This window comes from Aristolochia californica, unplaced genomic scaffold, assembly GCF_029961685.1.
Source record: "Aristolochia californica isolate CCGP_79_NKW_82.1479 unplaced genomic scaffold, dmAriCali1.0.hap1 SCAF_12, whole genome shotgun sequence".
Taxonomy (NCBI): Eukaryota; Viridiplantae; Streptophyta; class Magnoliopsida; order Piperales; family Aristolochiaceae; genus Aristolochia; species Aristolochia californica.
In genome coordinates this window covers 495,287-521,285 of record NW_027181793.1, presented here as the reverse complement: position 1 = coordinate 521,285, position 25,999 = coordinate 495,287, and the positions used below count along the sequence as shown (strand labels likewise).

Genomic DNA, 25,999 nt, shown 5'->3' with positions numbered 1-25,999 from the left:
ATGTCAAATAAATTGTATTTAAAATTATGCATACATTTTACAAAAAATTGGGCATAAGGGTGGCATCTAATCGAGCTGAGCCCAAACCTTCTTATGTTCGAGCCGAATTTGATTTAAATATTTTGAACTCGAGCTTGAGCCGACCTTAGACTCGAGCCTAAAATTGTAATCAAGCTCGAGTCTAATAATTTTAACCAAGTTCCAGCTTCAACATTCATTTAATACTCTGCATAACATATATGTCTAATAAATTATATATAAAATTATACATACATTTTAAAAAAATAATGATATGGGAGGTTCGGGATTGAATCTCGATAATGGATTAGAACGCACCAATATTAAGTTTTTTACCCCAAATGTTGTCTAGCTTATTTTGTTAATTTTGAATCTGGCCATATATTTACTATGGCCTCCTTAGTGCCCGTGGTTGAAAATTTATATTCTAGGAAAAACTAGAAATATTTTTCCTAGGATACATATTTCCAAGAAAAACCTTTAAATGAAACCCTATTACTATTAGTGACTTACTAGAAAATTATAAGAAATATTTTAAAATTTTTTTAGGAAAGTTAAATGGACCTCTTATTGCCTCTTCCAGGGAAATAAATAAAAATTAATAATCATTCTAATATATTACTATACTTATCGATAAATTTTTAATCAAATAAAATATCAAACACAAAATTGCTATAAAAATTACCTCATGCTAAAAGTATTACAACATTAACTGTCAAATACTTATTCAAAAAAATTCTATACAATTTTCTACCCCAACTTGGCAAGAAAATCTTACTTAAAAAATTATATAATTTTTAATAATAATTTCCAAATAGAAAAATATTTCCAAACAATATGAGGCACTAATAGTCCCTAGAAACGTATTTCTACTACAAATATATAATATTTATTTAAAAAAATACTAATAGTCTCTAGAAACGTATTTATACTAAAATGAAGGTCAATTTTACTTGGTAATTAAACAAGATTGAACCGGGTTCCATTAGATACAGTTACGTCATCAGATCGGTCACCGTATCGATTGTTACGGTTTAATTATATAATTTAACTATATAATTTCTGATTATATTTAATCTGTTTTGCCCTCCGTTGGAAGGGGCGAGTGCTGAGTGCCGAGTGCTGAGTGCCGAAACCCATCAGTTCACACACCGGAATCTGGAGGGCTGTCGACATTCGGAACCGTCTGAGTTCACACTTCGTTAGGGTTACGGTGTCCTGTGCTTGGGTTTTTACATTTCTCTGTCGGGGCTGCGAGATTCGATTAGTTCCCGGGGGAAGATGTCGTTCTCCCGCTTCATCCTCCGATCCCTCCAACATTCAGTCACCAAATTCTCTACAAGGCCTAATAATTCCCTCCCTCCTCCATCCTTTACCCTCTGCGCTTCCCGCTCCTATGCCTTCTCCTCCGCTGAAGAGGCTGCTGCTGAGCGCCGCCGCCGGAAGCGTCGCCTCAGAATCGAACCACCTCCCGGGACACTCCGGGACCCCAACGCCGTGCGACCGCCCCCCGACCCCAAGGCCTCGCGTATGCCAGACAGTACTTCCGCTCTCACGGGTCGCCGTCTCAATCTCCACAACCGTGTCCAGTCGCTCATCCGATCAGGGGACCTCGATTCGGCCTCCGCCACGGCTCGCCAATCCGTCTTCTCCAACACCCGTCCCACGGTGTTTACTTGCAACGCCGTCACGGCTTCCATGTTCCGCGCCCGCCGATTTGATGATGGCATAGCGCACTTCCAGTTCTTCTTCCGGCAGGCCAAAATAATACCCAACGTAGTCTCTTACAACATTTTGATCAATACCTTCTGTGACGCTGGCCGAGTCGATACTGCTCTCGATACGTACCGTTACGTATCGGAAAACGAGCAGTTCGGCCCCTCGACTGTCACCTATCGCCATCTCATCAAGGGTCTCGTTGATGCTAACCGAATTTCTGAGGCTATCGACCTTCTTCGAGAGATGCTCAACAAGGGTCACGGTGCCGATTCTCTTGTCTATAACACCCTTATGGATGGCTTCATTAAACTTGGGAATATGAAGAAAGCTTTAGAACTCTTCGAGGAGTTAAAAGAACGGTGTCTGGTCTACGATGGACTGGTTCATGCGACTCTGATGGAGGCTTACTTCCAAAAGGGTATGGAGAATGAAGCTATGGACTCGTATAAAGATCTTCTTGGTCGGCAATTTAACATGAATGCGGTAACTTGTAATACCCTTCTGGTGGTTTTGATGAAATATGGGAAGATGAACGATGCCTTGCCACTGTTCGATCAAATGCTTGCAGCACACAAACCTCTGAGTTTCATTGCAGTTAACACGGATTCGTACAATTTGATGGTTAATGAATATTTCCGGTTGAGGAAGATTGAGGAGGCCATTGCTATTTTTAAGAAGACGGGGCCAAAGCCATATACAATGGATATTGGAGGTTATAATAACATAATCGGGAAGCTGTGTGCAGAGGACGGTTGGGTTGAGGAGGCTGAGAAATTGTTTGATGAAATGTACACTAAGTCAGTGACTCCTGATGTACAAACCTTTGAGCTTTTGATTGAAGGTTACTTCAGAGAAGGCAAAATGGATGCTGCGATCCGGTGCTTTAACAAGATGGTTAACCCACCTGTGGAAACAGTTAAGCCTACTTTAAGCATTTTTGGTACAAGCGTGACATCAAGAGAGGAGCAGGGGGTGAAAGCCAGTGTAGGCTTTTACAACAAGGTGATCAGTGGATTTGTTGAGAGAGAGCGGCTTCAGGAGGCACAGGAGGTTCTGAGACGAATGGCAGAGAAACAGGTGAAGCCTGATCTTGCAAGTTACGACTGCTTGATTATGGCACTCTGCAAATCAGGTCAACTTGATCAAATCCGGACTTTGTTAGATGAAATGATGGCCAAGAATGAAGTGACTCTGAGTCCAAAATTGCATGAGACAGTTTTGAATGCTTTTGGTAAGGAAGGCTGGAGAGATGTAGAAAGCATGCTTCAACAAAAAATCGACAATATCCCTTCTGATTCTTCTGCATATGTTCCACAATTTCAACAAGTAACAGCTTGATATCTTTGAGAGATTTACATCTCACCACCTTCATAGTGCCTATGTATCTGTATGGTCGGGAAAAAAAAGACATTTTTTTAGCAGATATGAAGAGGGGTCATTCATATTTGAAGCGAAAGCAACTAGTTGTTGTTGCATTGTTATGTTTCCTTCTCGGCTGCATCACTACTTTTTAAGTCCAGTCTTCTCTAATTGAAACACAGTTTGTTTTGTTGATTACTTATAAAAGATATGATTTTGGTAAGAAAGGTTACTCCTGCTTTAAGATGGATTGACACTGATGTTTGTTTTTCGCACTATAATTACTCATCCATGTCTCCTGTTCAGTTCTGTGATCACTTATATTGGTTTTGAAAGTGGCATATCAATGTCAAGCACCCACGTAAATGTTCATTTCCTGTTATTGCATTGTGTAATTCACTTTCACTAGGGAAAGTGACTCCAAAAGTGTTAGTGCGTTGTGTTGGATGCTTAACTTTCACTCGTTTAAGTGAAAAAACGAGTGAAAGTGAATTTTTCACTTGATGCTCGACGTTGAGACTCCTCTTTTCCTCTTTCTTCTTTCGGTCGTCTTGTCGTTCCTCATCCTTGTTTCTGTTTTAGTTCAAACTATCCACTAACAAATACTTCCAAACAAATGGAGAATGTGACTTTTAAAAAAAAAAAAAGTAGTAGTAGAACTTAATAAATATGACCATGTATTAGTTTAGAGTGCGGACCACAATTTTTTGTAGATGACAATACCGACACTTTGAATGAGCACATCATGGAATGATTAAGAGTAACCAAAAATGACTAGTTATTAGAGAATTTTTTATTAAAAAAATTAGGATTTTAGGAGAAAAAAACTCAATTCACGCTAATAGGACAGAAAATAGAATAATGAGATTTTCGGTTGACCTAACCATTGGTAATTCTAATATCAATATCTCCCACAATATAGCTCAGAATCACAAATGATATGTTTATTAAGAAACTAGACTCAACGGTCTTTACCTGAAAAAAGAAAAAAAAGGTTTCCTCCTATTTAAGAGGCGAGTTTTAATTTTTCAAAAAGAAAACTAATTAAACACACTTTTGAATGCTAGAAGTAGTCCTTTTAAATCTATGCTTGTGAGTTTTAATATTGCATTAGGGTCTTTCTAGTCGCACAAGTCAGGCTCTCTACCAACTATAAGGGTGTAAAAGAAGCAATAAAAAATTTGTAATTTAGTATAATTTTATTACAATGTAATTATTTTAAAGTATATTTAAAATTACATTTTAACATAATATAAGATTTTAAATAAATCATTGTTTTATTTTTAATATTTTCAAAGATTTTCTTTAAAATTTTGTTTTTAAAATTAAAAAATTTAAAAGTGAAAGAAAATAAAAACTACGGGTGGGATCTTCTTCTTGCTCAAATAGGAAGGATGAGAGAGGATCGAAGAGGGGGGTTGAACCCTCCCCTTCTTCATCTACACCCATGGTGAAGACCTTTGTAATCCCTCGTAGCCGCTACTATTAGGGGTGGCAATTTTACCCGATTACCCAATTTGTTTTACTTGTTTAACTATTAAGAAATATAAAATCAAAATATTCAGTCATTTATGAATTTGGGTCAGTTCACCCAATTATCCAGCACCTGGTTTATAAACAAAATGAATATGGATAATCAATTTTTCGCACCACTTTATTACCTGGATTTTATATAATATATATCCAACTTAGAAGAAGGGAGCTGCTATATTCCTAACAAAGGGTGCATTTTTTTAAATTAGATCTCTTGGTTAATTAAGTCGTATAAGTCCTTGCATGGGTAGCATTGTAATTGACCTTAACAACAATTTATTATAAGTGCCGCTTGATAACCCAAACTTAGTGAATGTTTTAATTTTGAGGCGAAAAGCCCTTTCGAGTGGATCAACAATCTAAAAATACAATTGTGAGCCACTATGAAAACCTTTTGTATCCTTTGTAGTTTAAATTCTTCAGTATGGTCATATGGTTGTGAAACTAATTTTTCACTTTGAACTGCAATAAATATTCTAAACCACCCAATATAAACAGAAAAACTAAAAATGAGTAAAACATTATGAGTAAAATTAACAAAGTTGTTTATCCCCCTTCTGGGTGTGTTCCTTAGTAGATCTAACAAGTAGTATCAGATTGAGTGTACTCTAAAGTCTGGTCCTAGATTGACTCTAAAAGATCCTAAAGTAAAGATTGGATTAGAAACATGGTTAGCTCCTTTCACTAAGAGTCTATGAATGGTAGTAGTTGAGAGCATCACATTTATGGAGGGTCGTGACCCCATTGCCCTCTCTGATGTTTGATGGAATGTAATATCAATATTGGGAATATAAAAATGAAAGTTTTCATTCATTTTAAAAGCATAGATATGTGAAAATTCATTTGCAATGGATCCCATTTTCCATCACAAAAAGTGAATGTTAAACAAGTTCCTAAATCAAGTTACTAGCATGAGAAAAATATTGGCAAAGTGAATAACATTGTCATGACAATGGGACTATTACTCAAAGCCTTGAGAGATGAAGTAGGTGATTTAGTTGAATCATGCAAATCAACTAAGGATATTTAGGACAAAAAAAACAGTTAAAATCCTCTAAGAACATTGAGGCCCTGTTAGTGCCTCTCGTTGGAAACTTATGTCCCATGAAAAGCTAGAAATATTTTTCGTGGGATGTACATTTCCAAGAAACCTTAAGTCTAAAATTCTACTTTTGTCTTATTAGGAAACTACATGGAAATTTTTAAATTTTTATTATAAGATCTCCCAGTGCCTTTTGAAGGAAAATAAATGAAATTATTAACCAGACTCATACATTACCATACTTATCTGATAAGTTTTCATAAAAATAAAAATTTCAAATATAAAATTTAAAATTTTTTGTATCTAAAAACAAATTGGTCATGTTAAATCAACTATTCTACTCTACCTATTGTCCCACATTTGAGCTACTATATTGTTACAATCTTGATTAACTAATTCAATTTGTTCATTTCTCCTTGTTCTCCCTAATTATGTGACTATAGGTTGGTTAATTAGTTCCTCCAAATCATCTTCATCTTCTTCTTGATCTTGTCCAAGTTCTACATCTTGCCCAATAACTTCTATTGATTCCTCTTCTTCAATTCCTTCATTGTTGTGATATGATATCCGTATAAAATTGTGAATAATACGACATGCAATGACAATATTCCCTCGAGTCTTGTATGGATATGAAACTATTCAATTCAAAATTGTAAATTGTTGTTTCCACATACTAAAAGTCCTCTTAATTGTACTTCTTAATGATAAATGTTAATGGCTGAATAACTCTGCCGCATTTTGAGAGAAATAATTATCATCATATTCATTTTAATGATATCTAGTTGAACGAAAAGGTGCCAAAAAACTAGGCAAGTTAGTATACCCAACATACTACTTTCCTATAGTATGAAATAATGATACTGCTTAATAAGAATAAAGCAAATATGTAGAAAAATAAATAAATGAATCAAGCATATTACCTCTTGGGACTACAACCCTGTTAGTAGCATCTAATGTGTGCATCAAAATACGAGCATTACTTGCCAATAAACCTTTATGTAAGTTCCATCAGTTGTTCCAATGAAATTCTTAAATTTGCACATTGAAAGTTAATATAATTATTTTTTTAATTAAACACATAAATAATAGTTACAATAGTTGTCTACCAAGAAATACGGATAATACTCATCATTACCCACTATTTTTGGATGAACATTTTTAGTTGAAGGGAGACACATGTAATCATTTTTCAATTTGAGTATTGCCTTTAGTAGTCTATTGACATATGTACTAATAGTCAAAACCGAGCATTTGAACCATTCTATTGACATTGAATATCTTTGGCCCTGACCTATGGTAATCATGAATATAGCAACTTGTTCTTCAACTCTAATGCTCTTGGTGTCCACAAAAGGTTTCCTACTTAGCAAATTACAAAGGTTGGTGAAAGCAGATGGTATCATCCTATAAACACGTCTAATGAGATGTTCATTATGCTCCAACATGAAGGATATATGAAACCCTCCATGCAATCCAATTTTTTGAGGTGTAGACACATTTTCAAAATAAATTGATACAATAACTAGAGAGTTGTTATTGCTCCTAAAGCAATAGAAACACCCTCATTGGTAATAATCATGGTAATGTTGACAAATATATAATGATAAAATACCAATACTAAACTATATCACAAACACATAAAAAATAAGAACTCATCAAAACCAACATGAAAAATCACATATATAACAAAATTAACATGATATACTCCTATTTCTACTTTGTTCATGGAAACTCCCTTTTTCCAATACCATATTAAACAAATAATACTTTCTTTTCATTTGTATCCAACAAAGGAGCGTGGTGGGAAAGATTTGTGTCTAAATCAGATTTTTTTTGAATAGCATCAATCCATCTACTTGCTTAAGAATTATTTCCAACTTCTACTAATTTTTGAATTGCAGTAGAAAGTTGTTCAATACAAGCCGCCATTGCTTCGTCCCCGTCCCCCATTATTCGAGCTCGATGTTTACTCTTACTCAACAAAGGAGTTCAACAACCTTGGCAACTAGTTGAGTGTTGAAGACATTCAAGTGGTATATCAGTAATTAAGAGAGTGAGTGGTATAGGTTATAATTAATTATAAGTTGAGAGTTATTTTTGACTTGCTTATGTGGCATTCAAGCCTATTTATATAAGTAATATAGTGAGGGGGAGGACGATTATAGATCCCTTCTCTAAACCCTTATCTTCACTCCAACTCGTGCCTCTCATGAGCTCTCTTCTCTTTATCTTCTCTTCTCTTCTTCCTTCCTTCTTCTTCTCCCTTCTTCTTCATCTCAAACCTATTCCTATGGAATAAACCTTAGAATTTAACATTGAGCCATCTCCACCACTTGATCAAGGCATTTGTTGAGCCCCTAATCCATTATACCATCATATCCTATTTGCACTCCATCTTGCTAATTATGACTAACTTCTGTCACTTTGTTTGTTTCACTTTCACCTCCTTCTATAATAACAAAACTTCCCATTGCTAAATTTTCTCCAACTTTGAGGCCTAAAGCGTAGGCACATCCATTCATTAATTTCATGGTCCCAGGCCTACCCACTTCATGATAACAATGCTACCATCCTTCTATATTATTTTTCCATTTTTTTTATTAATAGCATTATCTTTTATCTTTTCTCTTTCCATTTTATTGTTGAAATATAGCAGCACTCTAGGCCTCACTCCTCCATTGGTCATTTCCTAATTTGGATCATTTGTGGACCTCCTCTCACAAGATAGTGGGCATAGTTCCTATCATGAGGAGTCCATGTTTCATATGGTTCTTGTTGCCACTTAGCACTAGCTTGAGACGTCTATAAGATAAGGTATAGTGAATTTGATTAAACATGTTATTTTTTAAATATTAAGCACATTATATTGAAAATACATATCAAACTAATCACATTTTTCTTGTTAGACTTCATCATATACTCACAATACGTAAATGGATAGTACGTAGCCCGCATGCAAAACCTACATGCTTTAGTGTCAGTTTGAGTAAGCAAAGCTTGGAAAGCCAAACTAGAAAGCTCAAGAATAGTTGAAAGATAACTTAGTTCTAAGAAGATCTCTTTAAGAGAGATTTGAGTTGTGCAAGAGGGTATTACACTTGGTTCATAAGCCTTGAAATAATTCCAATATATATGTTCACTTGCAAATTTTCTCATTCTTTGTTAGAAAAAATGTTCTTTGTCGGTTTCCTGTGGGAGATATGAAAGGAATAGAGCAGATGTTGTTATCAACATAAGATGATGCACTCATAGTAGAATATAGTTAAGATTTACAACAATGGAGAAGTTTTGCTCTCAAGAAGATAGAAACTCAATGCCCAAAAGGTCTACCTAGGACAAGGTAATAATTATACTATATATAAAAATTTAAATTAGAATTTATTTTTAAACAAGAATTGAATTAAAAGCACACTCCTAAACCCTAAACCCTAAAATTCTTCTTTATTTTGATTTATTTTGACCTTACTTAAGCTCACCTAATCTAGGCTTTTGGAATTTTTGACTGATAAACTTTCAATGGATCCAATATATTCAGGTATCGTATCCGAATTCAGGGTCCCGACACGATCACTCGATACCTGAGGGATGTAGGAAGGGACTCGGGAGTAGGAAGAAATACCAGGGGGTGTAACTGTAAAGTATGTTGGTTGTCTACTCGTACATGAGGTGTTATTCCCTGCGACGAATTAACAGCTCTGGATTCAACGCTGCCACCAATTCCGTCTCGTCCTCTTCGTAAGCGAGCTGATAGAATAAGAAATTTGAACATCCAGCATTCATCTCAATTCGATTTAGCAAGAGCGAATAGTAAGAGGCTGAAGAATGGCGGAATTCTTGGACCTAGAAGCCCAGGATGGGGTGCGGATGCCATGGAACGTCATCCCGGGCACGAAGAAGGAGTCCTCGGATTGCGTCATCCCGCCCGCCGCTCTCTACACTCCTCTTAAACCATTCCCTAACATGCCCGTCCTCCCTTACTCTCCTCTCCGCTGCCGCACCTGCCGATCCGTGCTCAACCCATTCTCCATCGTCGATTTTACGAACAAGATCTGGATCTGCCCTTTCTGTTTCCAACGCAACCACTTCCCTCCCCACTACGCCTCTATCACCGAGCAAAATCTTCCCGGAGAGCTTTTCCCACAGTTCACTACTGTTGAGTACGAATCCCCCGCCGAGAAGAGCCCGGTGCCCCCTGTTTTTCTTTTTGTCGTTGACACTTGCATAATTGAGGAGGAATTGGGTTACTTGAAGTCGGCTTTGTCGCAGGCCATCGATTTGCTGCCGGATAGGTCGCTCGTGGGGTTGATCACCTTTGGTACGTATGTTCAAGTCCATGAGTTGGGCTTTGGCCAGATTCCCAAGTCTTATGTGTTTAAGGGGTCCAAAGAGATTTCTAAAGACCAGATTTTGGAGCAAATGAATTTCTTTGTTAAGAAGCCGAGGCCACCTGTTGGTGTGATTGCTGGTGCCCGAGATGGGCTTTTGGCCGAGAGTATCTCCAGGTTCCTTCTACCTGCTTCCGACTGTGGATTCGTATTGAACTCTGTAAGTTTTTCATTTAATAAAATATTTTCCACTAGCCATAGGGAAGTTCACGAATATACGCTTGAGTAGATTTAAAGTGCTGTTGAAATGAACGCACTGTAGATAGTGAATTCATTTAGGATTCTATCACTAACAGTGAAGCTTTACATCATCTTGTTTATTATTCAAGGGTAAGAATGGTTGGTCCTTCCTGGGTTCTCCAGTGAAGATGTATAACATTTTCTTAAGCCAACTTATCTATAATGGACATTCAAGTACTTTTTGTTTTCTTTCTATTCTATATTGCATAACGTAGTTCTTGATTATTGGAAAAGTCACTGAGTGAGAAACCTGAGAAGCTGTTGTTACGAGTACTGATGGTGGTTATTCACCTGTTGCTGTAGTATTTTTTGACTGTTTTTCCTTTCTTATACCAAGTAACCTTGAAATAACTAGATGTAGTGTGTGATACTTTTCTCCTTTCTTGTCATAATAACTTTTAATTAATATCTTGTATCATTTACCGTGAGCTTTGGTGACTGAAAGCATTATATCGTTTGCTTGTACTAGATCACTTATCCAGCTTATTTGAGAAGAATAATTTGTTATTGTACTGCTAGCTGTGCAATGTAACCTTATTTGAACGCTAAAATTTACTTTGTCTTGTGCACGCAAGTTAGGTCCTAGAGGAGCTTCAGAAAGATCCTTGGGCTGTCCCAGCTGACCAGAGAGCTACAAGATGCACTAGTACTGCACTAAGTATTGCTGCTTGTTTATTAGGTGTATGTGTTCCTGGTTCCGGAGCAAGAATCATGGCCTTCCTTGGTGGGCCATCAACGGAAGGGCCTGGCACTGTAAGTTTCTTAATGTATTGTTAAGGTGTATGTCTTGTTTCACTTATGCTGGGAAACGACATAAAGTTTGGTTGTTTGGTTGGCTTCGTATGATGTAAAATGTAATGGTTTTTATCAATTGTTACTTTTTTTTATCTTGAATTCTTATCTTTACCTACCAATTCTCTTTGTTGGTTTTGATCTTTCATGAAGTATGTTTAGTTGTTTGTACCTTTCATGTTGTTGTCTTTAATCATATTTGGAGAGAACGCAGCTTTTGAGATATAATATACCTTTAAGGGTGACTAAATTATCTATGTTAGCTTGTAATACAATGAAACTAATTTAGATATGTGAAAGTAGGACTGCAGAGCCCTATGTTTTTGTTTAGATTATATTGCCTAGCTGAAATAGGCAAAACATAGACTAAAATTTATATAGTGGGTAGGTCTTTGGCTCAATGGTTCTTGGGTTCGAGTCTTACTAGGGTAAGGGGATCCACATTCAAAAAAAAAGTGATACGAACTCCAGTATAATAAACGTACTGACTGATATATATATATATCACTCCAACTTGCCATTCTGAAACAATTAAGAGAATCCTTAGGGCTAACTGGGTACTATAGGAGGTTTGTCAAAGACTATGCTTCGATTGCTTGGCCTTTAACCTCTTTACCTGAAAAAGATGTTTTTTTATGGAATGAGGAAGAACCATAGCCTTTTAGGATCTTAAAGAGTAAATGTGTATACCACCGTCCTGGCTTTATCAAACTTTTTTGAAACTTTCATTATTGAATGTGATGCCTCAAGGTCAGGTATTAGGATGGTCTTGATGCAAGAAGAACAATGATTGCCTATTTCCACCTACTTCTCAAAGGGAGAATGCTTTCTTGGTCCACCTTCCAAAAAGAGGTCTTTGCTTTAGTACAAGCAATTCAACATTGAAGACCTACTTGGTCGGAAGACAATTTACTGTTCGAATTGACCATTCTTCTCTTAATTTTTTGCTTCAATAGTGGATTACCACCCCCATGTAGCAAAGATGGTTGGTCAAGTTGATGGGTTATGACTTTGACATTATTCACAAATAGGGAGCGAGAACAATACTGTTGATAGTCTCTTAAGGCAATATGACCATACTCTCCTTGTGTTTCATACTTTACCTCTTCCTTTATTTTTACAGGATATCAAGTCAACAAACAGTACTAAAGAGCAACTGTTAGAAATATTGCGCAAGGCCCGCCAAGATCCTACCTTCATGACCAACTACAAAGAAGTCAATTCTTTACTCTTCTTCAATAATAGGATGGTGGTTTTAGTTCTAAAAAAAGATTTGATATAGGCCGTTTTGAAGGAGAGGCACAACTCCCCCATAGCCGGACATGAAGGTTTCTTCAAAACCTACCATAGGGTGAGAAACTTTTTGTTAAGGGATAGTTCCACATGAATTAGTGAGTACAAAAATCTTGAGTTTATTAGTTGGGGAAGAGGCTTTCTAAGTTGGCTAGTCATTTTGGGATGGGCCTTGGATCCAACTTCACATAGTATCAGAGCTAGGTACTCATATGTGGGCCTCCACCCAAATTATCCACTTATAGAGCCACAAAAAGAGGGCCTACACGTGAGGGGGAGTGTTAAGGAATAGTCACACATGGATTAGTGAGTACAAAAATCTTGAGTTTATTAGTTAGGAAAGAGGCTTCCTAAGTTGGCTAGTCATTTTGGGATGGGTCTTGGATCCAACTTCACACTTTTTTTTTTTTTTGCCAGGGCTTAAGATTGATGTCAAAATTTATGTGGCAAACTGTGATATATGTCAATGAATCAAATACAACGCCACCATTGCAAGAAGACTCATGCAACCCTTGCTCATTCTAGAACGAATATGGGAGGATGTGTCTATGGATTCCATCGAAGGGCTACCACTGTCCAAAGGCGACAATTCTGGTTGTTATGGATAGATTGAGCAAGTATGCCCATTTTTGTGCCCAAAAGCACTCATACGCTGCAAAATCTATTGCTGAAGAATATGTTACACATGTGGCTAAACTACATGGTGTTACAGCCGCTTAATTAAGAAGGGGGTTTACCTAATTAGCAAATGATATATCAGAATAAAGGAAAGGGTTCTTGCAACAACTAAAACATGGTTGGGACAAATTATAGACATGATGATGATGAGAGTGTTTTTTTACCAAGTTTGACCTTCTCCCTGTTTCAATATTCATGTAGTTTATCTTGTTGCTATTCATTAGATTTCATCTTTAAGAGGTCAGTTACTTCGTAATCTTTAACTCTTGTACTTCTGTAGTTACTTTGCGGTCAGTTGCACATTTTTTTCTAAATTGTACTTTTGAAACTTAAATGTCTTCAGATTGTGTCAAAGAATTTGTCAGAACCAATTCGGTCTCACAAGGACCTCGACAAAGATTCTGCTCCTCATTATCATAAAGCTGTTAAGTCCTACGAAGGTCTCTCCAAGCAGCTCGTGAATCAGGGGCATGTTCTTGATGTATTTGCATGTGCTCTTGACCAGGTTCCTCTCAATTAAAATTTTATTATTAGTTCCTTTAGCTTGTGTCATCTGTAAAGATGAAGCTTCAGTTATTTGCCTGCTCCAATGGGAGTTCAGAGTTTTTCTGTTCTTTTGTTTTTTGGATAACTTGTTTCTGAATATTCCTCAAGTTTTTCCAGTTTAAGATAGCTACGTTTTTTCCTTCTATTGTTTATGACTCCAATTTTTCGACTTTGATTTTCACATCTCTATTTTGGCATTATTTGTTAGATTCTTAATAAAGATCGTCATACTTATTAAATTTCTTGCTCATTCTGAAATGTTACAGATTGGAAGTTATTTGTTTTTTAATATGGAAATTGCACATTATAGATATACTTTTGGAAGTTTCAAAAATATCTTCTGGCTTGTTCTTCTTAAGGTAGTGCTTTTCAATATTAAATGTTCAGCCATTTCAAAGTTTTGAGCTGGAATTTTCTGAGTTAGTTACACTTGGACAATGAGCTGATATTTTTGTTCCTTTTATCTTGGTTATCAACTCTCACACTTGTACGTGTTGGCATTATTTGTAGATCTCTTTGAGAAACAAATATTCTTATTGGTTTTCTTGCACATGGCTCTAAAGTTTAGTTCTCAATTGCTTATTTTACCTGTATTCCTTAAACAAGAAAAATTGAGGTTTAACTTTTTTTCTGGATATGGTAATTGCATGTTATAGGTGGGTGTTGCAGAACTTAAAGTTGCAGTTGAAAGGAGTGGGGGCCTGGTTGTGCTGACAGAAAGTTTTGGTCACTCAGTTTTCAAAGATTCACTTAAACATGTTTTCCAGTCCAGTGACTACGACCTTGGGTTGTCTTTCAAGTAAGATTTTGTTTGACTTCAAGCTGGTCAGGATAATGTTTTATGCCTTTTCATGAATTGATGCAAAATGTCATCAAATAACTTTTTCTTCTTTCCTTTTAAATGTAGAGCTAGTTCATATCTATCTTTAGTAGAAATGTTGTATTAGTTACGAAGTGTAAAAAGGAGAGAAGGGAAAGCAAGGCACCTAGCAGAGGCAGTAAAACACACTATTCATCTTCCCATATCTTGGATGACTTAGCTGGTGGTAAAAAATCTCACTATTTTGATGCCTGCACAGGTGCTTCACATCTCAGGCTGACTGTTGGAGTGTGAGATATTGTTGTAGTGCATAGTTTCACATGGAGTTAAGTAACTGCTGCTTAATTTTGATTGTGATTTTGGGTTGAACCAGTGTCAATTCAACATGGTGCTAGAGCTAATCCAATCCAGTTTGTGGTCTATGTTTATGTTCTATGGCCCAATGCCTGTGTTATCTGTGGCTGGTATATTAGTTCTTGATATTGTGGGCCAGTTTGTTTATTTAGGCCTTGATATGGGAGAGTGTAGGGGGATAGAATCTACTGCTCTGATGCTATTTAAAAAGTTGAAAAACTTGAAGAGAGAGAAAGAGAGAACGAGAGAAGAAGAGGAGCTCTTGGATGAGCTGTGTTATTGAGTTGGATTTGATAAATTACAAAAATGCCCCTACCTACATGAAATCACTTGTACCCTTATATCTTCCATTCGATACTTCCTATGAATATAAAAATTGGTACATATACTAAACCAAATATGCAGAATAAGATACACTGCAATATAAAATAACTGATCATGTGACCAAAATACCCTTGAACTGATTTTCCAACAGTTCCCATCGTTGTAATGTATATGCTCCATCTCCCAGGTTAGCTTTTTCAGCATGAAAAGTGTTTTTGTAGGGCAATAGGACCCCATCTGCTTGGGCTTGGAAGATGCTGACTTAATGATTGAGAAATGACCTATTATCTTCAGTAGTCATGTATGGCTTTTGATTCAGTAGCCGCATGAGAGGTTTCTTTTGTGAGGTCTTGTATTCAAGTCTCACAGGGGAAAGGGGTGTAGTGTGCATGTGCTATCAACATTAGGAAAAAACTCAATTTAGTGGACTCTTCCCCCATTCTTACTAATTTGAAGGGCTGCGTCATTTTAGTTGGTTCTGTTTAGAAAAGGATGATTTAGCTCAGTAGATGCTGCTTTGTCTTAACTGGAAATTGTTTAAGAATTTGTTTTGTCTTGAGTCGGGAGATGATATATAAGTTTAAGGTTTATGACTTTACAGTCTGTGTTTGTACATGACTTGTTTTCACCACTTGATATACAATTAGATGTCTTTATGTGTGATCATGTGAACCTGATATCTTTGGAACGTTTTATTCTTGCAAGTCTTTCCACTTTGAGAGCTAAAAATTTTTACTGAAGGAATGAAATCTAATGCATTATTAATTGGATTACATGAAATTTAGAGTTCCTAGAAGGAATTAATTCGTTACTGTAGTTGGGAGGGTCTGTCTGCCATTTTTAGTTCTAGCCAATCTTTCGGTTGGATTCATCCTCATTCTCAACCTCTAGTTCATTTTAACACTCTCCTGTTTGTGAAGGTTCCTTAGATCAAGTTTTGAATATCAAAGCTTTATTCAATATTTATGATATTAGTTCTTGACAAAAAAGTAAAATGGTATAAGTCATCTGTTGTGGGAGACAAACCTTTCTTCCTTCGTTCAATCACAATTTGCTGAGCTTTTGGGTTGTATTTCTTCCCTTTCTATGCTTTATTTAGGCCTTCCTTTTTTTCTTGTTCGCCCTTATGACCTGTGAAATATTGAGAGAAATAGGGTTTAGAGAGAGGAGAAGAAGAGAAGAGGAGGCGATAGCCTTTTTGGAGAAGGCTTACGCACTAGACTAGGGTGAGGCATGAGCCCCCCTAACCCTTTTATATTAACTTAAGTGAGTTGTAGAGGTAAAGACTCCTCTACCCATTTACTATACACACCTTATATAAATAAGTCCAAAAATTATGAAAATGGGATCATTGGCTCTTCTAAACTTCCTGAAACTAATGACCCTCTTCTAGATACAATCTGAATATTATGAAATGACCAAAATACCCTTCCAGTAAATTTAACAAGACCTTTGGATTCCTATTGACGAGAGATTGCAGAATAGGTTATCTTCTTGGAAGGTTTGAATTTTTAACACACCTTATATCTCCATCTATAAAAGTCCAAAAATTATGAAAATTGGATCATTGGCGCTTCTAAACTTCCTGAAACTAATGACCCTCTTCTAGATACAATCTGAATATTATGAAATGACCAAAATACCCTTCCAGTAAATTTAACAAGACCTTTGGATTCCTATTGACGAGAGATTGCAGAATAGGTTAGCTTCTTGGAAGGTTTGAGTTTTTAACACCTTATATCTCCTTCTATAAAAGTCCATTTTTTTATGAAAATTGGATCATTGGCGCTTTTAAACTTCCTGAAACTAATGACCCTCTTCTAGATACAATCTGAATATTGTGAAATGACCAAAATACCCTTCCATTACATTTAACAAGCCCTGTGGATTCCTATTCACGAGAGATTGCTGAATAGGTTAGCTTCTTGGAAGGTTGAGTTTTTAACACTTTCTGGCGAATGGACAATGATAAAAGCAACTTTAGTGGGAATTTTTAACTATTACTTGTCTTTCCTTTCTTGTCCAGTATTTTTGTCTGTGAAAATGAGGCAATCATTTGAAGTTTTCTTTGGAAATGTGCATCTAACAGAATCAGATATTACTTAGTAAGCTTGAAAGAGGTGTCTGCCTATGGAAAAAAGGTGTTTTGGGAATTAGTATCTCAGGATTATGAACCAAGTTCTTTTAGCGAGGCTTTGGAGATTTGGGTAAAAAAGGAGACTCTTGGTAAAATCTCATTTTCATCAAGTATGACTTTACTCTAGATTGCTGGATCCCCCCAGATCCTCCTAGATTTGCCTCTGGTTTGTGGAAGTCAATTTATCGTTTAAAAGCTTCTTTTTCTTCTAGTTTCAGATTTCATGTCTGTAATGGTTAATCTGTTTGATTGTGTTTGGATGAATGGATTTCTGATTGCCCCTTTCTCTTGAGTTCCCTTCGCTTTTTAGTATTGTCAGGGATCACCTTCTAATTTATTGTTCTTTTTGTGGTGGGAGTTGGGACTTGAATTTCTGAAGAGCTATTTGGGGATCATGAGTTGGATGAGGTTAACTTCTTTTTATCCTTGTGCAGTGCTATTTATTCCCTCTGGTGATGATCAATTAATTTGGTAAATGGATTTCTCTGAGAGTTTTTGGTATCTTATTTTTAGTCATATTTTTTAGATTTTGAATGTATTGAATCACCATGTATCGTCTATTACTTGGTCAATTCCTGCTCCTCCTAAAGTTAAACATTTTGACCTGTGTACTTCTAAGAGTAAGATTCTTCCTACTGATCAGCAGATTCTTACTACTGATCAGCTAATGCATTGAGGTCAAATTGTTGAGAATGCAAATTGTAAATTTTGTAGCTCATGTGTTGAATTTGAGGATCATAATTTTCTACATTGCCCTTTTGCTTTTGCTGTTTGGGTACCTTTTTGCAAAAAATTGGCTACACATTTTTTTTCCCACTTTATTAGGCCTTTGCAAAGTTAGGGAATGTTTTGTGGAACTCGGCTGGCTAGCAATTTCAGGTCAGCCGATTATCCTGCTTCCAGCATTTTGACAGCAGTCTTGACTTGGGATTGGAGAGTGGCTTTTTTCTCCTCCTTCGGGTGCGTTCTTTTATCCCAATGGAGTCCCCCTTGTGAGGGTTGGTTAAAATTAAATTTTGATGGAAGCCCAAGAGGAATCCAAGCTCCATGGGAGGAGGGGTTTTAAGAGCTCATTTAGGTAATGTTATTGGTGTATTTCCTGCCTCTTTTGAGCTTTGTTGCTCTACTGAGGCTGTGCTCGATGCTTTACTTTGTGGTTTTAGAACGTTTCAATTGTCCTTTTTAGATCATTTTATAGGGTGAGAGGGTGGTTCAGTCGTGATTATTAGTTGGTTCATCTCTGATGGACATCCACCTTGGTGTTTATTACGTTTCATTGATGAGACCTGTGACGTTGCTAGTTGTTATCAGATCTCTTGGCTTCATACCCCTAAGGGTGCTAATTCTATGACGGACCAGTTGGCTCATGCTGGGGTTGCTCAATTGGATTTGGTTTTGGGAGATTCCTTTCCTCTAGTTAATCCCATATGTTGTATTTTAATTTATTTTATTTCAACAAAAAATATTTTCACTTTTCCAAAGAACAAAGAAAAAAAGTGTTTTTTAATTATTTGGTATTAATTGTAGTAATTTTTATGTCTTGTGCCTTTGATTTTCTCAAGCTGAAGTAACTTTCTTCTTCTGTCTATTATCCAATATGTATAGATGTTGATCTGGGTTTAAGAAATAACATGGCTACGGATGTTGGTCTGCGTGTAGGAAGTGAAATGTATGGTGTTTGTCTTCTTCTAAATCTAATTGATCTTGTTTTGCAGTGGCATATTTGAAATTAACTGCTCAAAGGATGTCAAAGTTCAGGGTGTTATTGGGCCATGTGCATCTCTTGAAAAGGTTACCTGTTAGTATTTTTCTAATTGATTTGAATTTTTAGTTAAATATTTATACTGATCTGGAGTCTGGTTTTTGGTCTACACAGAAAGGTCCTTTGTGTTCGGAAATAGTAGTGGGCCAGGGTGCAACAAGTGCCTGGAAGATGTGTGGCCTGGACAAGTCAACAACTTTATGTTTGGTATTTGAGGTCGCAAAAAAAGAGACTACAGATGCTGTTGGTCAACCCACGAGCAATCAATTTTACTTCCAGTTTTTGACTTAGTATGGTTTCTGATATTTTACTGATCAATTGCAATGATAAAAAAAGAAGTCTGGGGTGGTAGACTGATGCCTCATACGCAAGCTAGTATCTGATTACTTGATGCTATTGTGATTCAGTTATCAGCACAATGATGGTCAAATGAGGCTTCGTTGTACTACACTGTCTAGAAGATGGGTGGCGGGTCCAGGCAGTTTGCAGGCAAGATTCTTATTACTCTTCAGTCAGTATGATGTCAACATTTGGAACAATCACACATTAGCAATTTTTTGGTCTTAAGTCTTGTTGAGTGGGTAATCAGTGTCTGGAAAAAAAAACATCACACTGATAAAACCATAGCTTTCAACAAAATCTTGTGCACCTTTTTCTTTTTTATTTTTCTCACTTGGGGATATCTAAGCCATGGAATCACTGATTCTACTTGAGTCTGAGATGTGGGCTCTTCTTCTAGGGTTGAGATTTTAGCAGGGTTTGTAGGCTCTCGCATTGGGGTAACCTCAGACCACTTCTCTGTCCACTGGGTCTTCCATTGATTCTTTGATTTGATAGATATTGCTTTGCAGGTTGACATCACATGAATCCAACCTCTAATGATGCTCATCATTTAGAGGACTCTCTAGTGAGATCGGGGGACTCACCAACATCTAGTTGTTGGTGATTTGCTTCCACCTCACATTACCGAGGAGTGAGCTTTGTTGCATTTTTCTCTTCCTTTTTCTTCATGTTTGCTTTTATCTTCTTCATTTTCCATTTACTATAGTTTCAATTTCTATGCCCCTTCATTCTCTTCTCCATAATATAAGCCTCTTCCTACTTGCTCTAGAAAACAAAGGGCTAAAATTGGAGCCTTTGATGGATTAAGGTTCATATATCTGCTTTGTGATTTCTTTATGTCATCATCCATTTTATGGAGATGGTTAATTAGTTAAAATTGCTGCGCGCCTATTGTTATAGTTCAAATGGTTTGTGTGGTTGCCTCTATTCTGTTTGGCCCAAAGAGAAGCATTCCAGTAGTTATCAAGAGGTTGCAATAGCTAATATTTTAGTTCAGTACCTCACAATTGACAATCATTTCTTGTGAAGATTAGACAAAATTCTGATCATTTTCAGGCAATTTGCTCGTTAGTCTTCTCAGAATTCTTGGAGTCTCATTTTTTCAAGTAAAAACAAAAAAACAGAAAAAGAAAAAAGACATGCTTTACCTTAGATACTTGAGCGTACATCTGGGCAGAAGATAAACTAGCATAAGACTACTTTAATGGGATATCGTATTGGTACTGAAGAACTTTGCTCCATGGCTGATTACTTGCGATGATCTCTGGCTTCCCCTTCCATCACCTAGCTTGGTCTCCCTTTGTTTGACTGCCGGCCTCAAAAGAATCTATGGACACCAATGATTGAAAAGTTTGAAAGGCGTCTTACGAATTGGAGAGGGCTTTTGCTTTCTAAAGCAGGTCGGCTTGTTCTTCTCAATTCATGCATTTTTTGGTCTTCAAAATTATATTTTGTCATTCATACCGTCCCCTACTTCCATCTGCCACCTCATTTTTTTTTTGAGAGAGGCGTGGAGCGACTCGAACTTGCGACCTGTCGCACCTAATGTAAGAAGAATACTACTAGACCAAACTGCCACCTCATTGAAGTCATTAAAAGACGTTTCCTCTGGCGAGGTACTGGAAGTGAGTTTAAATACCATCTTGTGGGTTGGAATGACGTATGTAAGCCAAAATCCCTTGGAGGATTAGGAATTCAACTCACTAGAGATATGAACTGGGCTCTCCTGCTCAAATGGCTTTGGAAATTCAACTCCTCATCAAACATGTGGAGACCTATTGTTGCTGCTAAATTACAATGGGAGGACGCTTGGTGGACTAATGGAGATTGGCGCAAAAAATTACCCCGCTTTGGAGATCTCTTTTCCTCTTCCCACCTTTTGAGACGCTGATCTGCTATTATGTTGGTGTTGGATCAAAAATAAAATTCTGGAGTGACTGGTGGAGCGGGATTGGGCCACTAAAAGATTCCTATAACTCCCTATTGAACATTACCGCGCTTTTGGCGTGGTCTAAATGAAGGAGAGGCCCTTGCTGCTCGCCACCTAATTGGCGACATTAGATCTGTTAGAACCGAAGGCATGTGCAAGACAAAATGATATGGATGCTTGATGACAATGGTAAATTCTTGGTCTCCTCAGCATCGAGGAGTTGCTAAACTCAAAGGGAGTACAAGAATTCCACAGTTTTTTTTACTGAAGCTCAAGTTACAAGCTTAACATTAGCAATTTAAGTCCATTTAAGTCATTAAAGTGTCAACTTACTCTGGAAAGACTTGTCCTCTAAGGCTTTCCATTGCTATAACTAGTGAATTATGATTCAAATTCAGTGCTCTTTGTAGCCTGGCTGCATAGCTTTTTCTTGGTCTTCGGAAAGCTTCCATGGAAAACTTTTCACAAGTTGATTGATGGGAAGTTGGTTACTAGATGCAGAAGATCTTTGGATTTGGAAGATCTCCTGACTAAGGCACTCAGGAAAGATCTGGCTGTTTGGAGTTAAAACATGCTTCAAATTTTTATCCTTTTTTCTGTTAATTAGCATGCTTGATTTAGAGACCCATAATGTATATAGTGTGATTTTGATTTGATTAATGTGCTTCTTGGTGATATTTTGAAACCAAATTCTAGATATTTTACCTTTTTCTTAACTGTAATTGGGCTCATGTGCTTCGTTCTGTCAATTCCCTTGCTGATTCTATTGCTAAGAGAGGCCCCTCTCTCCAATCCCTTGTTCTAATGGGAGAGCCCCTCTAGCTCTTGGTTTGTATTTTCTTTTCCTTAGAATAAAATTTCTCTTCTCTCAAAAAAAAATGTGGTTCTTGGTGATGAAGAATTGCATTGTTTTCTACTTTCCTGTTTTAGCCTTTTAGGTCGTCAAAATCCATCTTGGCTAATGCTGGCTGAATGAGCTATCTGGAAAGTGTTTTAATAGATCTCAATAAGAGAAAGTCCTCTTGGTTTTGGAGAAGAGTAAAGCTGCTTTTGTAGTTCTGAAAATATAATTTTGAGAGTAGTCTTATCTTTGAAGAAGCTATCCTATGAGCTGGCAAATTCATCCTTAGCGGATCTTGCACTTTTTTATGTGTGAGTCCAAATTAAAACTAGATAATTCCGGTTAGCTTTTCCTGAGAATTCCTACAATATGTTCATGCCCTTGATCCATCATCTTGCCATTGTCATTTGTTTTATTTATGTTCAAAACATCCCATTTCCAGGGGGGATTTCTTCTTTCATTTGGGGTTGCAAATTAGTCTTTTCTGTTCTTTTCTTTTCTTGCAATCATTGTTGTATCGCATGACTTCCTGGTCAGGTCTGATGAACTTGTTTGTTGCTTTTCCTGTTCATGTACATGCAAGTGCATACAAGCATTTGCTTGAAGCAATGTTCCTTCTTTTTCTTTTTGTTTTGTTTTCTCTCTCGTACTCCTCTCCCTTTAAGAGCTTTCTCAGTGGGATCTTTCCCTCGTTGACATAAAAGAGAACTGTGGTTTTATTTCATTTTTTTTAATGTTGGTTTTATTTCATTTTTTTCTCATGGCTACCTTCATTATGCAGGATTTGGTAGCTGGTTTTGATCAAGAAGCAGCAGCTGTGGTTATGGCACGCTTAGTTTCTTTTAAAATGGAAACAGAGGTAAACTCTTTGTTGTTTGAATACTAGACTTAAAGAACAAAACATGCTTATGGTTTGCTTTGTGCTTATTATGGTTGTGATTGTTAGCTATTGGCTATTGTGGGTGAAAAGGTTACTGAAAGACATGGTTGTTATGCAGGCTGAGTTTGATCCCATCAGATGGCTTGATAGGTCCCTAATACGCTTATGTTCTCGTTTTGGAGACTACCAGAAAGATAGTCCCTCATCTTTCAGCTTATCACCTCGTTTTTCAATTTTTCCACAGTTCATATTTCATTTACGTCGATCTCAGTTTGTGCAGGTATGATCTTGCAGTCTTTGTGGGACTTCAATGATCCAGAGTAAAAATATTTCTGTTCAACTTCAAGTTTGATCATAGATTTCTTATACTTCTTGTTGTTACATTGTTCATTATGCAGGTTTTCAACAACAGCCCTGACGAAACTGCATATTTTAGAATGATCCTGAATAGAGAGAATGTAGCTAATTCAGTAGTGATGATTCAGCCTTCATTGATATCTTATTCATTCCATTCAGCTCCAGAACCAGTCCTCTTAGACGTAGCTGCCATTGCTGCAGATAGGATTCTTCTTTTGGACTCTTACTTTACAGTTGTGGTATTTCATGGAGCTACAATTGCTCAGTGGCGCATTGCTGGTTATCAAAATCAAGCGGAGCATGAGGTGAAAAAAAACTGATCATAAATTGTAGATGGTGTCTTTCAGCTGTTAACAGTTTTTGGTTTAATAAGGAAACCTGATTACATTGAAAAAGAGGATATGATCACCCTGAACCTCCAGAATTTGTGTTTGGAAAGACTGTCTTCGTGAAAGGCCTATTACTTTGATCAATAAAGGTTGATCCTAAGTTCATCTGGCATGACAAGGCTGTCTACCTGTATAACTGAATACTGTCTGAGGATTTGCAGACTTGTAGTCAATAAAACATCATATTTTGAGCATAAGCTTAACCAAGGCTTTTGTTTTTGTTTTTGTTTTTCTGTTCAGTGTAGAGGTTTACTGTTATTTATTTATGTACTGTTAGCAGCTGGTGTTGGCATAATGCCAACTAAAAATGTTTCTGTTGAACTTCTAAAAATGCCTTGGTTTTTGCAGGTTTTTGCTCAGCTACTGCAGGCTCCTCGAGAGGATGCTGATGTGATAATCAAGGAGCGGTTTCCTGTTCCTCGATTAGTCATTTGCGACCAACATGGCTCACAGGTTTTCATTTTCGTTATTGTAGTGTTGAGATTTTTTAAAACCCATATATATGGAATCCCAGAATCCAGGAATATTCTTTTCATTTGTATGTAGTTTTCTAATGTTTGAAAGGAGTTGACTTGATTAAGGATGTAATATTCGTTGCAGGCACGGTTTCTATTGGCAAAACTGAATCCATCTGCAACCTACAACTCTGATTCTCCAGCAGTGCCAGGAGGAGATATCATATTCACAGATGATGTGAGCTTCCAGGTCTTCTTGGATCATCTGCAGAGGCTGGCAGTTCAATAACTGGTACGAACTGCACCAATTTTGTATAATTTTCTTTTTCAGAGCCTTTTCTGTTTTTTGTACAGTAAGGAAAATTGCATTTGTAACTCCATACTCAAGCAACTAGTTGACATAGTATTAGACTGGTTTCCTTATTGTGTACTCTGATGTAAGTTCTTGTGGTACTTTCTCAATTATGGGATATTTTGATTCATGGGCTATTATAGAAAAACTCCTTACCAAATGCGTGTTTTTTGCATCCATATTCAACATTGAAACAGAACCATGTAGAAGGGTTGGTTAGTGTGGTGCACCAATGTGCTGGTGAATTCATCAAACGCTTGTATGAATCTTTGCGCCCAAACAGTCGTGAACTAATAAAATTGTGATAAACTGATGACTGCTAGGTGATGTACTTTCACTCGATATGGATTGCATTATCAGTTCCGACAGAGATGCCGAGGCCATTTGGTATCAGATCTGATATCCTGGGGGTACATTCTGGAGATGAGGTGTTTGAACGCTATATGCATTATTCACTATTAGGATTGACATTCGAACAGATTATGATGGCCCTGGGAGAATGTTTTGGTTACATGTTAATTGAGCATTTTAATACTGTGTAATCACCTGCAGTTGCTTAGCGTATGGCATTTTGTTGATTTTGAATATGTTGAGTTCCAGAATCATCAGGGAATTTTAGCTATAATATATGAGATTTCATATCAATTAAGAAATAAAGAGAAAGTTCTCAGTTTCTCTCATCAATGAAAGTTCAGAGTTCCTATTCATCAGTGTCCTGGCTATGCTTCAGATATTGTATCTGTCATTAATTTTTATATGCTTTTCCTTAGTTAATATTGTTGTGTTGCAGTAGTATAAGAATGTTTTGGTGAATTTTGATCTGTGGGTTCTTTGTATCTTCCCTTTTGAAATATGAAAAACCAGTGAGAAACCATTATATCTTGGCTCATTCTCTCTCCCAATGTTGATGCATTTGTAAATTATATGCATGCTAGAACTGATCAGTAGATGACTTAGAAAAAAAAATCATGGGTGAGATCAAGTTTTGCTAGAAAAAAACCAGAAGCTTCTTGTCTGTGAGATTGAACTAGATAACAATATCAATACTATTTGCAAGTATTTGAAAGTGATTTTCTCTCTTATTTTTCTCTCTCTCAATGATTTCTCTGCTGCCAAACAACAGAAAATAACTTTCTTCCCTTTTTTCTTTTATTTTCTTTTGTGGTTTCTCAACAGACCTTTAATGAATTTTCGAAGAAAATACATGAAAATTACTAATCAATCTAATACATTATTATAGTTATCTGATTATTTTTTTAATCCAAAAATAACTTATGTGGAAGCAATCACTTATTACTCTAATTTGCTGCTCTATTTTTTATCAGATGAGTAATTAAAAAAAGGAAACCACAAAAGCATCTAAGTTTACTGTACACTGAACTAAATGTCTATCAGGCTTGTTTTCAGGGAGCAAAGCTTATGAGCAATAACTTGTTTTTACATAAAATTTG

At 36.7% G+C, this 25,999-nt stretch overlaps 2 protein-coding genes across 2 annotated transcripts; both read left to right on the top strand.

Moving 5' to 3' along the window:
• The first annotated feature begins 1,135 nt into the window (after window positions 1–1,135).
• On the top strand, window positions 1,136–3,267 carry LOC137945957 (pentatricopeptide repeat-containing protein At1g10270-like). The gene has a single exon (XM_068792071.1). It carries the CDS (start codon window positions 1,300–1,302, stop codon window positions 3,073–3,075), a length of 1,776 nt encoding a protein of 591 aa, XP_068648172.1. The 5' UTR covers window positions 1,136–1,299; the 3' UTR covers window positions 3,076–3,267.
• A 6,070-nt stretch (window positions 3,268–9,337) lies between these two features.
• LOC137945244 (protein transport protein SEC23 C-like) lies at window positions 9,338–25,228 on the top strand. The gene is made up of 13 exons (XM_068791026.1): window positions 9,338–10,216; window positions 10,876–11,049; window positions 13,403–13,564; window positions 14,262–14,404; window positions 18,956–19,031; window positions 19,117–19,292; window positions 19,410–19,491; window positions 22,897–22,974; window positions 23,114–23,275; window positions 23,394–23,657; window positions 24,090–24,194; window positions 24,342–24,488; window positions 24,872–25,228. The coding sequence occupies exons 1-12, from the start codon at window positions 9,494–9,496 to the stop codon at window positions 24,483–24,485; spliced, it is 2,289 nt and encodes a 762-aa protein (XP_068647127.1). The 5' UTR covers window positions 9,338–9,493; the 3' UTR covers window positions 24,486–24,488; window positions 24,872–25,228.
• Window positions 25,229–25,999: the final 771 nt, after the last annotated feature.